This window comes from Cyprinodon variegatus, unplaced genomic scaffold (genome assembly GCF_000732505.1).
Source record: "Cyprinodon variegatus isolate N-32 unplaced genomic scaffold, C_variegatus-1.0 Scaffold208, whole genome shotgun sequence".
Lineage (NCBI taxonomy): Eukaryota > Metazoa > Chordata > Actinopteri > Cyprinodontiformes > Cyprinodontidae > Cyprinodon > Cyprinodon variegatus.
The window spans coordinates 664,328-680,134 of NW_015150661.1; the positions used below are offsets into that span (position 1 = coordinate 664,328).

Here is a 15,807-nt window from a genome sequence, read left to right on the forward strand (position 1 = left end):
TAAGTGGGCTATGAGGATTAATCATGACAGTGTGTGTGTGAGTATATAAGCTGCAGAGATCTGTCATCCTTTAATAAAAGCATCATGGATCACCAGTTTTTGCTACCTCCATGTCCCTCTCTCCTGCAGCCACACTGTTAGCACTTTTCAACTTTAAAAATAGGCTCTTGACAAAGAGTGCCAAAAAACGCTAAACTCTGGACAAGGTTTCAGTGCTCAGATCTGGTCACAAAATGGAGCTGGCTCACTTCAAGGCATCAGGCTTTACAAGACAAAAAATAGAAACACGTTCATTTATGTCATCTGTATCAATTAACATGGTGAGCTCTGATGGGTGTAGCTAATGTAGAGAGTCAGTTTGTGCTCAGGTTTATTCATATAGAAAATTAATCAGCGAGTCAATTGGTGTCACATCTTCTGCATTATGAAACAGGAAATGAAGTGAATCCCTCTGGGTTTCGGGGGAGTTCCCTTCACGCACTTAAGATGGTCCTTTGAAGATCCAGAAGCCATTTAATCGTTCTGGGAGAGAGTGATGCAGGGGGAACAGCTTTATGGGCAGCCTGGATTGACAGGTGAGATGTTAGAACTCAAATGATGTTTAAACCTCTGCAGAGCAGCAGCTGCTGCAGCCCACAGAAGGGTAACAAAAAAAAGATTAAAAAAGGGAGCTATATAATGTTCAGCCAGAGAAAACTATTAAAAAGTGAGTGTTTAGATAAAGATTTATGAAAAATTTGCGAAAAACAAATTGAGGGATTACAAGATGATGCAGTTGACATTATTATTTTCTGATTTTCTCTACCTTTCTGCTAAGCTGCACTTTAAAATAACACACACTTTATATCTGACATTTTGCAAATAGTTTATTACAGTCATCAAGTCCCTGTTTAGATTTGGAGCAACAATTCAGCCAACAATTCAGATTATATGCTTTTATTACCCAAAAATATTCGAGTATGTTTAAACACCCGGTTAAAGCCTTTAGTTGAAGTATGCAATAGGCATTTTTAAGCCATAAAGCAGAGGTCACGGATTAGCTTAACCAGACCTTTACTGGTTGATGATTTTACTTTATTTGGACCTCACCCCGCTGATTTTTAATTGGTTACCCCTGCCATAAAAAAACATTCAAAAAGGTGGACATTTCATGTCTTTATTCTTAATTAAAATTGGCTCACACACAAAACTCATTTTTGTGATTGCTGAAATCAATTAACTGAGAAAATAATCACCATTTTAATGAAAGTAATATTGAGCTGCAGCTTAATATGGAGAGGTTTCATTACATAACTATTTGGATTTGCAACTATTTTTGACTATCGTTGGTACTTTTCTTCAGTAAAGTACTCCATTTATCAAACAAATGTATACTTCATATTGTTTCAATGACAATCTATAGACATTTGCTGTTTGCTGCGGTTCCCTATAGCTCAGACAAATTTCCTATTACAGTATTTAGGCTCCATTTTAAATACTATGAAGTTGGTTATTTTATATATCCTGCTTAAGTTGTCTCTACTAAGGATCTCAACTTTTTTGGAATCAAAATTGAGTCTTGATGTGCTTGTTAAAATGTAATAAAACTAAAAATATGATGCAATACTATATACAAGAAGTGACAAAAAGTGAAACCCTCTTGTGTTTGGAGTCATTTTGATATTGAAAAAAACCAAACCCATTGAACTATAGTTTATAAGTGAAAATTTGATTGTTATAAATATGTCATACTTGAATATGGTATTAGGGTATTTTAGTCTGGTTTGGATTTTTTTTTTTTTGGAAGACATTTCTTACTTTATTCACACCTACTCTTCACTCCACTTATGGAGAACACAGGCGACTGTTGTCACATGTAAAACACGATCAGTACTTGCCAAAAATTCCTGCAGCTCCTTGCTGGGGGCTCTTGGCAGCCTCATTAATCAGTTTCTACCTCGTCTCTTCATCGGTTGTGGAATAAAATTCACCATTTCTGTAATGTCATTGTTATTCCATAGTTATTATTAATAGCTATAGAACTGAACGTCTATACTCTAAAGATGAAATTGGATCAAAGGCTATTAACATGTAGAAGCTTGGGCACGCTGAAGCAATTTTGCAACTTTTTATTTATGTTTAAACATTTTTTCTCTCGCCTTTTTTGTTGAAACATGCAGCGGATTAGAAGTGGAAAGAGTTTTAAATGTTTTTATCTCGATCGTATATATTTTTTTGCATTATAAAAAAGGATTTTACTTTAAAGAGCCATGGCTTATACCAACTGTTTATCTACTCAAACAAAATATCAAAGAAATAAAAACTGCAGAATCATAAACTCTAACGAAAGAAAGTGAATCTGTTACTGTGGATCTGCCATACATCGTAGGCCTGCCTGAATTCTGCAAGATTGTCCAAACTAATGAAGATCTTTCACCGCCTGTCCTCCTTGGCCATCAGTGATGATCAATGCCTTCAGCAAATTTAAGACATCCATCTGGGCTGTCATGGTGGTGACTTGTTTTGGTAGGTAATGATGCTAAATTACACAACAAGGAATGAAGGAGGCCACCAAGTCATCCATCAGGGGGTAGTAGCTGTTATTGGTGGCATTTTTCAAACCTCGATCCACTTAAACAAGCAGCTTTCTGTTCCTAACCTGTCTCTATTTCTCCCTCCCTCTCACACAGAAATGAGCTAGCATCTACAAACGCACCAGTTTCCCACAAGCTACTGGAGGGGATATATCATTCTTTCATCCACAGCGAGTCATTGTGGCGGTGTCAGCTGGTGCCATCTCTTTTATCACACTGGAAGCTAATGGAAGCAGCGACCGGAGGAGGTGGTTGTTGGTGGGGGTGGGTGACTGGCTGGAATGAAAAAACCAACAAAAAGAAAACACAAATATGCTTAGAAGCAGGGGAGACGGGACATGCAGGCACGGCCGGCCCTGAGGCATGAGCTGTTTGTAGTGATGCTGAGGCTTCTCCCTATAAGCTTGTAGAATAGATCCAGACACCTTTCTCTATTTTTGCTATGATCTGTTTAAATTTCACCCCCTGATAGAGCTAAGCTGGATGTCATCTTAAAACATAAACTACTGTGGAAAAGATTTATTTAATTCTGCACATCCCACCTGGATTACATTTAAAACTAATGACTAGAGATGAATCAAGCGTCGCATTTTCTTCCACCTAATCCTTCTTTTTAGTTTTATAAGGACTCAGAATGTTCTTACATCTATGGACTGAAAACCCTCTATGGAGGGTTTATTTATGAGAGAGGAAACAACAGCCAATTACTGCAGCAGGATTCAGAGCAGCGTACATCTTTTAATAAGATAGTTGACCTAATTTTCTGGTAGCATTGTTACCAGAAACATTGCTATATTAAAGACACATTGTTTAAGGGACATATGCCAGGACTGTATTTGGCTTATTTTATCTATAACTCTTTATTTTTTCTGTCTGTTTCTGTTTGTATAACATAACAATCGTGCTTTATCATTTGACACCATTTAGATACATATCATGTTTATATTATCTTTTACAATAGGCAGTGAGACAGTTAAAAATATACAAAACAATATTATTTTACTAGACATAATTTCTATTTTTAATATAATCATCAGTATCTTCATTTTTCATAATCATTTCTTATATCTCTGTAGGATATGTGCTTTAGCTTCTGTGATCAAAATATTATTGCAGAAAACAGCAACTCCATTTTTTTTTTAACATTTAGACAATAACTTCCAATGTAGTACAGACATTCACAGTTACATGTTTTACACGGTACAGTTTTACAACAAACTTCCAGAGAAAACTGTGGTAGAGTAACTTTATACAAAATTCACAGGACATGAACTCTAGCCATTTTCACGTTTTCGCTCAGTTGTTTTGCTTTTCAAAGTAAACATGTTCTCTTCAACCACATGCCTTTCACTGTAGCTGCCATAGAAGCAAACTCACATTGTCCTAACACGCCATGGCAAAAGTCAAGGAAAACCTAAAAAGCTTTTGTGCTTTTTTCTGTCTTTTTTTTTTTCTCTCCACTGGTAAAGCAAAGACAACGTAAACAAAAAGGGAAACAGACCATTTTGCTGACTGGTCCGCACCTAAACACCTACATATGTATTGCTCAATACATATTGATCGGACTATGATTGATCATGACACATAGAGAAAAAGAAAACATGACCGTACTAAAACACAGAGTTGGTCCCGGTTGTTTTGTGCTATCATATAAAGTATTTCGTAATTCTGTCGAGACATGTAAACAGGCAATCGCTTGGCTGAAATCGTGCGTTGGCTTAAGGCCTTTTCTGTTGAACTTCTTTATTTATTTATTTATTTTTGTTTTTTTTTATCAGGAGACATTGAAAAACTTTTTCAATGATGTTCCTGAGGAAAGCATGCAAGACGTAAACAGGATTGACTGTCAGCATTAAGGGATAGTCAATGTTTGCAAATCACATTTCTGACCATGTGCTTCTTTTTTTTGTACTTCTTTGTACCCTGTGCTTTGCCAACTGAACACTCAACGGCATAGTTTTTGCTTTTTTCTGCCTATTGATTTTGGTCCTCCATTTCAACATACATAGTATAAAACATCCTAAAAATAATTCTAAAAATGCTTTGATCACATAAAAGTTTTATCTCTGTTTTTTTTTTTTTTTTTACACTGAAAAAAATAAGGAAAAATAACAGTCTCTCTCACACACAACATCTTTTGCAAGAAATCTGGACTGCTCCAGATTGCTCCTAAACATGAACTGCTTATTGGCATTGTGCTTACGCCGAGCTCCCAGGTTGCCTTGCGGCTTGTAGTTTTACCTCACAGAGAGCAACATTTGAAAAAGAGACAACTGTGTGAGTTGGTAAACATCCACAAAAAAAAAATTGACGCCATCCTTTGCACTCTTCAGCGATGTCAAGTTTGTTTAACTACTTAATCTACTATATTCACACGGTATTTACTTGATTCATGAAGATATTCAACAAATCTCTATTCTATTACTCTAGTCTTTTTTTTCTCTTCTCACAGTATTACACAGTATGTTTACATTTTTTTTTCTCGGAAATACGGTTGTATCGGTGAACACTAACAGTCTTTAATTTTGTTTTCAGAACGCAAACCAACAATAAGACATCGTTGGCTTGATTTAACAAGTACAGAAAAATTAAGCGTGGTTGGAAAATCTATTTTGATCACATATTGCCCCTGGAGGTAGGTGAATCAATTGAAATCTTGGAAGTCCTTTGTAATGTTCTCAATTGTCTACATGTTCTACGAGGGTTTTGTTGTTGTCTACACATTAGCCTCAGGATTGGTCAGGTTAGTGGGTGGGCTCGTTGGGTTAGGGGGGTTAACAGCCTCTGTTGGGCTAGTTGGCTTAGGTGGTGGGCTGGTCGGGCTAACAGTTTTGGCAGTTGGGTTAACCGGACTGGTTGTAGTGACTGTGGTGGTAATAGTGGCTGTGGGACTCGTTGCCGGAGTTACTGGGCTAGAAGCAGTAGCTGGATTGGCAGGTGGAGGAGCCGGGTTGGCGGGTGTCGCAGGGCTGGTTGAGTTCACAGGAGCAGTACTAGTTGGGCTGGCTGGGTTTGCTGAAGTTGGGCTAGTGGAGCTCACAGGGTTGGTAGGATTGGCAGGGCTGGATAGATTGGCAGTGTTGGTTTCCGCTTGCTGTTCAGGTCCATTCTCTTGACATTTTCTGACGACTGCAGGAGGCTGGAACATTATCCGAAGTCGCTTGGAGAGAAAAACAGAGCAATTAGGAATCAGATGAATTTTTTTCAGTGTTGGTCCCTACATCACTTTGTCTTAATTTTGCATTATTTGTGACAGACTTTAAAAGGGGCCAAAATAAGCAGGTTAATTTAGGCTTTTTGCACATTCATCACATCGTTTCATGTTGGCCTTAAGGTTCATGCTTTATACTCATTAAAGTAATTATTTTAATAACCTCTCTATCTGTAAATGTATATTTTTTGTGAATTGGTACGATAAAATGAGTTTAGCTTATTAAGTCTGCCGTAGTCATGCTACATACTCATCCAGGAGGAGCAAATCTTGCAAAGTCAATGACTGGATGCAATCAACTGGTTTTCCTTAGATAGAAAACATTGTTCCTGTATGATCTGATTGAATTGTTTCTGCAGACACAGACACACACACACACACACACACACACATATATATATATATATATATATATATATATATATATATATATATATATAAACTCAACTGACATGAACGGAGATTATTGTAAGGTTAACTGAACTATACTCATTATTGTGTAAAATCTAAGTACATATTTCCACCTCACTGTTTTAAGCTAAATGGCTGACAAGCATATCTGTTGCACTGAGTATTTTCCTTCTTCCACTGAGGCTCACTGTAGTGCCATTACATCAGGGGGCTTTTTTTCCTTTTGATTATATAATGTTTATTTGACACATCCAAAAAAATGTGTGGCAGTCTGGCTTGACTGGTGATCAAATTCTAAATCCCACTGACTTAAATGCAGAGCACCATAATGCCAATACCTAAGCTAATGTTTGCAATGCAGTTGGTGTTCCTTTAACAATTAGGACTGTTAACAGTGTATCTAGACATGTCTATGCTAATCCAGGAGAACTGAATCCTGTATTGTTTGTGACCTAAAGCAATCAGTTGGGCTTACTTATAAAGAAAACTTTTAACCAATCTGTCTGCATGATTTAATTGTCTTGGAAAGCTGCATTGTAATGACATTTGTTGTGAATTAAGGATTTACAAATAAGCTACATTGAACTGAATGTATCATATTTGACACATAGCCAAGAAACCAAACATATCAGTAATTTTAAGGAAAGAAACAGTGAAATAAGGAAGTTTTACAGAGATTTCTCTTCTCACCTCCTTGTATGTGCCCTTTAGCCCGAGATACATGTAGACCATGTATCCTGGTATGAGAACCATTGAGGACAGAGCCATGAGCCATCCCACTCCCTGACCCCAGCCTGGGAACACATAGTCTCCCATCGTGAGAGGAACCATTTGTACGGCGCTGAACAAGAACACTCCCTGTGGGAGACAAGAGATGTTTTATGCATCCTGACACCTCTGACTACAGGCAGCACTGGCTCAGCCCGGCATGGCTGCAGGCAGGTAATATTGACTTTATTTATTGTTTCATCTTTCAAATTGTGACTTTAGATGTACAAACCTATTAGCTTAAAATACTCACAGCGACAATGAGAGGGGTGAACACGACCCAGCACATTTTCCACCATATACAGGGTTTGTAGCCAATCATCTCCTCGATGTTGTCGTAAAACTTGTTCACACCTGCCGGACAAATGAATGCATGACCAAAATATTCATGCCTGATTTGTTTCTCACATCTGAGATCTGCCATGCATGATGATGAGTACCGTTAGGCATATGACACATGAGTGATCAAGACCTTGTGGCCGAGCAGAATTTGAAGCAGGTAAAATGTTTCAATAAACTCGCATGTTTTTGTTTGTTTATAATAATAATTAAACTCACATTGGAGAAATTGACCTCTGGATTTAACCCATCCCCTTGGGGAGCAGTGGGCTGCTATTGTGCAGCGGCCGGGGAGCAATGGGGATTAAGGGTCAAGAACCCAGAGTCGAGGCAGTGGGATTCGAATCGGGTATTTGCAACCTCCTCAGTCCACAAGTGCACTTCTCTAACCAACTAAGCCGACCCCCCATGTTTAGATCTTGCTTTTGTTGTTATGTTTTAAATTAAAGTCAGACTAAAACGCACCATAACACCAAGATATGGAGATGCACTCAAAGAAGACCAAGAACAGCAGACACATCCCACTGGCAGAGTAGTAGTCGAACAGTTTGAACACATAGATTCCACCCTGGATACAATGAAATAAAGATAAATGTAAGTAAAGATAAACACAGAAATATGCCCATTGATACAGAGTTGCCCTGCTTTACCTGTGTGATGTTTGAAAGTCCAATCAAATAAGACACCAGGCAAACAACAGCGATGAAAATCTCTCGCCTCCCTCGAAGAACTTTGGGGAACTCGTCCACCAGGGCTGTGATGAAGCCTTCGACGGTGCAGAACTACAGCACACAATAACAGTAACAGCTTTTATAATCTGATTAGAAATGTGTACTTCTTGCTTTGAGATGTACATTCTTAGACAGATTTATTTAGACTTAGATTTATATTATCATTGTGTATACAAAAAGAAATTTAGTTTAAAACAGCTCTAGACAATTTCATTTTTTAAAGTGCAGCCTTGAAAACAGTAATAAATACATTAAAAAATAGTAATATAAACATATGACTGTATATTTACAGTTCTAACATAAATTTCTCTGTGGTAATTCTGTAGTAATTCCGTTGATGTTCTGGAAATATTTTAGGTCCACAGTTTGGTTACATTTTGGTAACGAAATGTTCTCATCAGAATTAAGTTATGCTGTTTTAAGAAGTCAGTGAAAAAAATCTTAGATTTAAAAGCATTTCATTTTCATCCCAGAAGGTTGACACTAATTTGTTTATATCTGATATTTCAAATAAAAGCAAAAGGTTGGCAGCAAAATAAATAGAAAGGAACCCTATTATTTCATACCCCTTAATTTTCTCTCTCTTCTGTTATTATAGGATGTGCCATTTCTTCCATTCCTCAACAGTGTTTACAAATTAAACAATATGAACAAGAGCTTAAAAAAACATCAAAAATTTGAGGGGGGTTGGATTAGAAGGAATTTCTTAAAATAAACCTTTGTTGCATTTTAATTGCATGTAAAACATCCATTTCTTATATGGGCTTTGATGTCACGCGGTATTGTACTTACCTAATAGTGCAGATGTAAAATATGATAATTTTTATCTGTTGTCTATCTGTTTTTATCAGTTTGTTATAGTTTTATATTTGAAAAAGTTATTACATTTCAATTTCTAGTCATAATCAGTATGATCAACCCATAAATTAAAAACAAAACAGCTGATATGTCGACGTAATAGCTTGTATTTTGTAACCCTAAATCCTGGTTTCCAATATGTGGGTTTTCTCCTGGTGCTGCAGCCTCCTCCCACAGTCTAAATACATGACTGATTGTGGGTCTCTAGAGTACGGAAGAGGATTAGGGCCACTGAAAAAAAAAGTTAACTGATTTTTAAATTTTATTTCAGTTTAACATGGGAAAAAGTCAGAATTCTGACTTTAATCTCAGAATTCTGAGAAAAAAAATCAGAATTCTGAGATTAAAGTCAGAATTCTGACTTTAATCTCAGAATTCTGACTTTTTTTTTAAATCTCAGAATTCTGACTTTTCTCAGAATTCTGACTTTTTTCCCATACTAAACTGAAATGAAATGTAAAAATTAGTTAATTTTTTTAATTTTTTCAGTGGCCCCAATCCTCTTCCGTACTAGAGAATTAACCTTAGGTGGGAGAGTTGTATGCATGGTTGTTTGTTATGTGTGTCATGGATTGGTGACCTGCCCAGTCCTATACCCAGTCTCTAGGCCATAAAAAAACTAAATAGGTGCTTCCCAATGCATTCTTAAAATACACATAGAAGAAAATAATTAATTATCAAAAAAATATTTTCCCATTTTTTAAAATCTGGACATTCTTCACACCTCAGTTTTTGCTTGCATCCCATTATATCATTACACATGCATTGCTGGGTTGACTTTTTCCAAATATTGTTTTCATCATTGATATTTATCCTAATAAAATGAATCAAAAACTGTGAAATAGGTTTATTTTCTACATCATTCTTTAATAGTTTATGGTGTGGGCACCTTTCCAGAAGTTTTCAGAAAAAACAGCGTCCTCTACAGTCAGAATTTGTAGATTTAGGTGCTTGTCTAAGAATTTGAAAGGGAAAGACTATTTATTTTTAATGTAAATTTAGCCTTTATTATTTTATTCATGGTTGTAAAATCAAACCATGAATTTAATTTCAAATTTAGTATTTGACCAAAAAATCACCTGATATGTGTTTTTTGTTTTTCACTAATTAAAGGAAGTATATTTGTATAGCAAATTACAGTTTGCTATATCTGATGAGAAGATCTAAATACCAAAACACAAAGAAACCAAAATATATAATTTCTGTGTTTTGCTAGCGTGCCTGGTCAGCGTCAGCCTTATATAAATCACATGCAGAAACTAAAAAACGATAAAAACATTGTGCGAATGGGGATGATAATGTTGCATTAAAAATTCTTGCCCTTTAATGTTAATGCTTAGCTACCTCTATATGTAAGGAGCAAATTGCATGCTTATCATGCAGAGAGCAGAGGTGAGCCACGTGGTATATAACTGCTCTTAAATATTTAGGTCAGCCCGTGAGCTGATCGTCACCGAAGCCCCTTACCTGACTGTCTATCCCCAGCATGAGAAGCATGGAGAAGAACAAAATGGCCCATAGAGGTGAAACTGGCAACTGGGTTACAGCCTCTGGATATGCAAGGAAAGCTAAACCAGGACCTGGGTGGTAAATATGAAGCATTGTTAAAAATTTGAATCAGTATAAAGCTTCCAAAATAGCATGTTAATGTTACAATCATTTGGTAATAGTGACAAAAGCCACTACCATATGCAGTTACCTGAGGCTGCCACATCTGCAATGTCTTTCTTAGTCACATGCGCCATGAAGCCAACAATGGAAAAGATTACGAAGCCAGCAAACATGCTGGTGCATGAGTTGATGCAACACACAATGATAGAGTCTCTGGGGAGAGGAAATATTTTTTCTATTAAAATAGGACTTTTGTAAAAAGGTTTAAAATTGACTTTTTCTTGCCACTTGACCTTTTTAAAAAACTGTGCAGTTATATCTGAAAGATCAGCAGTGGGAGTGCTTTCACTGCAAGACGTTAGGTAAAAATGAAAGCTTTGTACCAGGAACATGTATATTCTGCTTGAATGCGACTACCAATTTACCTTATGTTTAAAACAACATCAACAAAACTGAAACAAGCTCAGAAAAAGTCCAATTTGAATGCAACTATTTTACGTAACTGATTTTGTGACCTAGAATGTGGGGCCGTTAGAGAAAACACTCAGGCATCACAGTAATAGTCTTTTTGTTCCTACAGCACAGAACGGGGGAGACTTCACCTCACAGTGATGCTCTGTTCCTTCCCATCCATTAAATCCTTCATTACAATCCTTCAATGTGGGTATATATTTTATACCTTTTTCTACAGTTTCATGAGTGATATATTTATTTTCAATATTAGCCCCTTTCTCTCTAGTCAATTCAGAAATCAATTCCACTGCATTATTCATCAGCAGCTCTTACCTGTAAACATTGTTATTGAATGTGTTATAGCTGCCCAGAGCTATAAGTGACCCCAGTCCCAATCCATAAGAGAAAAAGATCTGCGTAGCTGCATCCAGCCATACCTGACAGAGGAAAGGGGGAGGAGGAGGGGGTGTTAGCTGCATGAGGCCAAGTTCTGCCTGCTCAGGGAAAGCAGCATGAGGCAGGAACACACAATAACATATCTTTACCTCCGACTCTTTGAGTTTTTCAAAGTCAGGGGTGATATAGAACAAGATTCCCTCCCTGGCTCCAGGTAGAGTCACCCCACGGATGAAGAGAATAAAGAGCATGAAGTAGGGATACGTTGCTGAGAAGTAAACAACCTGAAAATGTAAGGAGGTGATTAGAGGAAAATATGAAAAATGTGTACTGGGACATAGATGTTTATGAGGCCTGACTGACTTTAACCGAAACAAATTTTTTTCTGCATGGTCATGTGATGAACTTGACTTTTAAAATGTAGCGTCACATGGGGGAGAAACTGAGTACAAAAGGAGGATAAATCCAGATCAAGGGGGTATGGCTGATTGTTGCTCCTCCTATCATAAAACCACACTCGGAATGGAAAATGTGTCAGGAGAATTGGACTTAGAGAAGCCGACCGAGAGGCGGGGAGAAAGAGATTAGGGGTGCATCAGTTCCATTTATTTATTTATTTATTTGGCCTCTTATTTAAAAAAAATCAATTCAAACCAGCGCTGAATGCAGTCTGAAAGATTGATGAGATGAAATTTGACTTTTTAATATTGCATTGGAGATGCATGCTCTTATTAGAAACCAGCATAAATAGGAAGTGTTGGATTACCATAAACAAACAAATATTTTACCTTCCCTGTCCAGCTAACCCCTTTCCAAATACAGAAGTACACAAGGACCCAGGCAATGGCTAGTGTTATAGCCAGTGGCACTCGGATTTGGCCTGGTTTTTCCAAGCCATCAGTCATTTGATGCATGTTGCGTCTGTAAGTCAGAGCAAACAGTGATAAAAACCATTATACGCACAGGGTAGCAAGCATGCAGTAAAGGAGCCTGCCTTTGGAAGCAGCTCACAGAGGCATGCAAGAAAGTTAAAGGGCTGCAGTAGAGAAAATATGTCAATATCTTACTCCCAAAACTCCAACACAGAACTGGTGAGATTTGCAGTGTCTAGAATGGAATGATTTGTATAACATTTTTCTGTGTTCCATGGATTGTTACATGAGCTCCATGGAAGTTCCTGTAAAGGGTAAAGAACAAAAAACACGTGTACACTTTCGTTACCAATTTGGATATTTTCTTAAGCCCAAGTTCTGTTTTTAGTTTAGAATATACTTACAGTTGTAAATGAGTTGTACAGGTAGTAAATGGCCCAAGCAATGATTACAATGTAGTAAATGTTAAGCCAGAAGGATAGGACAGCTGCAGCAAGGCCCACACCTAACAATCAAATATGATTTCAGTAGGTTTACAAAAAGAAAAAAAAAATGCATTTGCATTTTGAATATAATATAAATGTACCTTTAAACATAGGAGCCAGTTTCCACACACCAAGCCCTCCAATAGAGGTGTATTGACCAAGGGAGCATTCCAGTAAGAACAAGGGGACCCCAGCAAATATGAGGGTCAGAAAATATGGAATCAAGAAGGCCCCTGAATGGACAAAAGTGCATTATGATAAGTATTTGAAATAAAAAGAAAAAGCTGCTCTGGTACTAAAAAAAACAGCAGAAATATTTTCCATGAGCCTAAATTAAGATCAAATAAATATGATCTAATTTTGATATTTAAAGAAAAACAGGAAAAGGGCCAATTCAGACTCATTTGTTTGCGTTTGATCATACTCATGCGTTTGTTCTAACCTGAATCCATGTCCATAGACACAGTCAATTAGGCTACACACTATCAAATTTGATCCCAGTTATAAATCAGTGCATCCAAAACTCAATTTATATGTCTAGATAAAAACCTGCAGTTTGCAGGTTGCAAATGAAGGCAACGCTTTCGGAGATGTTTTCTGCCTTGGACGCGCTAAATTAAAAGCCCCATTATGTGCATGGTTGAGCTTAATTGGTTACTCGGTATGCATACATGAGTGCAAAAAAATAAAAAATAAAATAAAAATATTTACCTCCGCCGTTTTTCCCGCAGAGATAGGGAAATCTCCACACATTCCCCAGTCCAATTGCATAACCCACACAGGAAAGGAGGAAATCAAATTTCCCTCCCCATGTTTCCCTTTCTGGGAGCACTTTTTGCTTCTTCTCGGTCTTCACATCGAGGGACTTAGGTTTGTCGTTGTTGGCGGCCACCTCGTTCAGTTCTGTGACCTGTCCATCCGCTTTAGTGCCGTTCGTCGCCATGTCTCTGAATTTGGCAAAGGTCCTGGCGGTCGGACGGGAGGCTTCAGCACCGGTCCACGTAGACAGCAGCTTCGCGGTTTTTGGTTTCTACAACTAACCCTTCGGACCAAATGTCTGGAGATGAAGCCTGTGCGTCCACACGACTGGTCAGTCGTCGTTAACCTAAGATTGTGGATAGAGTGATTGTTTGTTTGAGGGTGCAGGGAAAAAAATGGTTACCTGTTTCAATTAAGATGGACACATAATGTACCAAATTCATTCCCTCTTAATCAGCAACAGCATTTTAAACAAACAATGTACTTCTGATCTCTAAGGACGCATTTGACATAAAGGCAGATGCATTTTCTTAACATTTGACACATTGAGATTTTTTTTCCCATTCATTTTAAATCACCGATGGCAAAGGCATGCTGCCTAGCCTGCACAACAGACAGATTGCACGTAATTTAACAGCCAAACACAAAACAACAGACACGGATGCCTAAACAAACTCCATTTAGATTTTTCGAGTAAACAAACAAACAAACAAAAAACAGATATCAACAGAAACGCAAAGTAATCAAAACATGCACTTTTAAGCACAGTATGCACAGAAGCAAAAGCTTCCAGCCTATGAAAATTAAGCACAACGAAGCCCACCAATTAACACCCACAGAATTTCCTTACAGTTATTTGCGTGGATAACCGAAAGTAAGCGTGGACAGAAGGACATCTCTAACACACTGGAAAACAAAACGCACCGTGGAGACAAAAGGGATGTCCAAATGCGTAAAAGCTTTACGCATCAGGCTGCACACATTCTGCCATATGAATTGGGAAGTCTGCGCACCAGAATGCGACTCCTTGCATCTGCATACACCAGACAGACTGGAATCAACTCTGCATGTTAGAGATAAGTGTGCAAATATTTACTTGATCCCCCCTCAGCAGAGATAAACAGCCTCATTCGCAATCCGGTCAATCAAAATGTTATCGTAGGGACACATACCTGAGCAGAGCAATAACCAACTTGCAGACAGGCAGGGGGAAAAAAGCCTATATTCAAAACCTTTTACTCACAGTGAATCTGGGATCCGCACCACTGAGGCTTCGCTGACTGCCACAAATCTCCAAAAGAGGGATCCGAAGATTCCTCCTGTGGGTCAACTTGTAAACTCCGAGTGTTTCTTGAAACATAAATAGGTTTTTCTTCCATTAAAAGACATTAAAGGGGACCATGCAGCCTTCGTGGGGTCCAAGCGGGAGCTGTCCAGTTGGGATCAGTGCTGAAGACCAAAAGGAGGAAGAGAAAAGAAAGCGAGAGGAGGAGGTTGAATGAACACGGACAGTAGTCGCTTCGCCTTGTGCGACTGTCTAACATCAACAACCAGACTCAGCTCCCATCTACACAGCCTCAATGTCATCTCAAAGTCGCCCCCCCCTTACCTCCCCTCCTCATTCTGATTCTCATATAGGCTGAGCCGAGTTCATACTCGCTTCTTATTTTATTCTTTTCTTGTAGTTTTAGTCTGTTCATTTTATTAAATTTATATTTTCCATTTGAATTTTTAAATAACTGATAAGTTCTGTTTTAAATTAAAATGCTAGAAATTAGATAATACATTATTTATCTAATGGTATCAATAAATTCGAAATGTCAGCCCCCTCCCAACATCCTCCTACCCCCCTCCAGTTTAGAAATATATGGTCGAGGTGCAAATGGCAACATATGAGGGGTAAATAGCAGCCCCATCATGTCAAAACGCGTAGTGCGTTTTGGATGCTGAGGCCAGTCAGCGACTGTCTGGCAATTCTTGGCAAATTGAGATAAAGGGAACCCTTCAATAAAAGAAAGGGAGGGAACACTGACTGGCTGTCCAACTCAGCCTATGAAGCCCGACGCCTTCACAAATGATGAGTTGAAATGAGGAGGATGCATTGGAAGAACATAAATTCTGGCCATAAAAAGGAGTAAAGAAAACGAAAAGAGGTGAAATTAACGGAAAACCCTAAGAGGAATGCAACCAGCTTTCTCCTCTGCCTGCTTTAAGAAAAAAAATCATGAATCAAAAAGATGGAAAGTAGAAGAAAGGATGAAAACAATGTGGATCCACTGAATTGGTAAGTGTTTTCTTAATGTGTTGATATAACTTGTTTGATTTTCTTGAATTTTGAGT

The 15,807-nt window shown here is 37.9% G+C and overlaps 1 protein-coding gene across 4 annotated transcripts; it reads right to left on the reverse strand.

Annotated features, from left to right (window-relative positions):
- Window positions 1-4,024: 4,024 nt before the first annotated feature.
- LOC107088165 (sodium- and chloride-dependent GABA transporter 1-like) lies at window positions 4,025-15,046 on the reverse strand. 4 transcript variants are annotated; one of them, XM_015380168.1, is made up of 16 exons: window positions 14,711-15,046; window positions 14,392-14,500; window positions 13,420-13,813; window positions 12,810-12,941; window positions 12,628-12,728; window positions 12,419-12,528; window positions 12,140-12,272; window positions 11,501-11,635; window positions 11,289-11,392; window positions 10,591-10,715; window positions 10,359-10,471; window positions 7,953-8,084; window positions 7,768-7,870; window positions 7,217-7,317; window positions 6,886-7,053; window positions 4,025-5,733 (listed from the first exon to the last, which is right to left on the reverse strand). In XM_015380168.1, the coding sequence occupies exons 3-16, from the start codon at window positions 13,649-13,651 to the stop codon at window positions 5,290-5,292; spliced, it is 2,133 nt and encodes a 710-aa protein (XP_015235654.1). In that variant the 5' UTR covers window positions 13,652-13,813; window positions 14,392-14,500; window positions 14,711-15,046; the 3' UTR covers window positions 4,025-5,289. The 4 variants fall into 4 exon arrangements, with proteins under 4 accessions (XP_015235654.1, XP_015235657.1, XP_015235656.1 ...); XM_015380171.1 differs by having other exon boundaries at window positions 14,318-14,500; XM_015380170.1 differs by having other exon boundaries at window positions 14,392-14,530.
- Window positions 15,047-15,807: the final 761 nt, after the last annotated feature.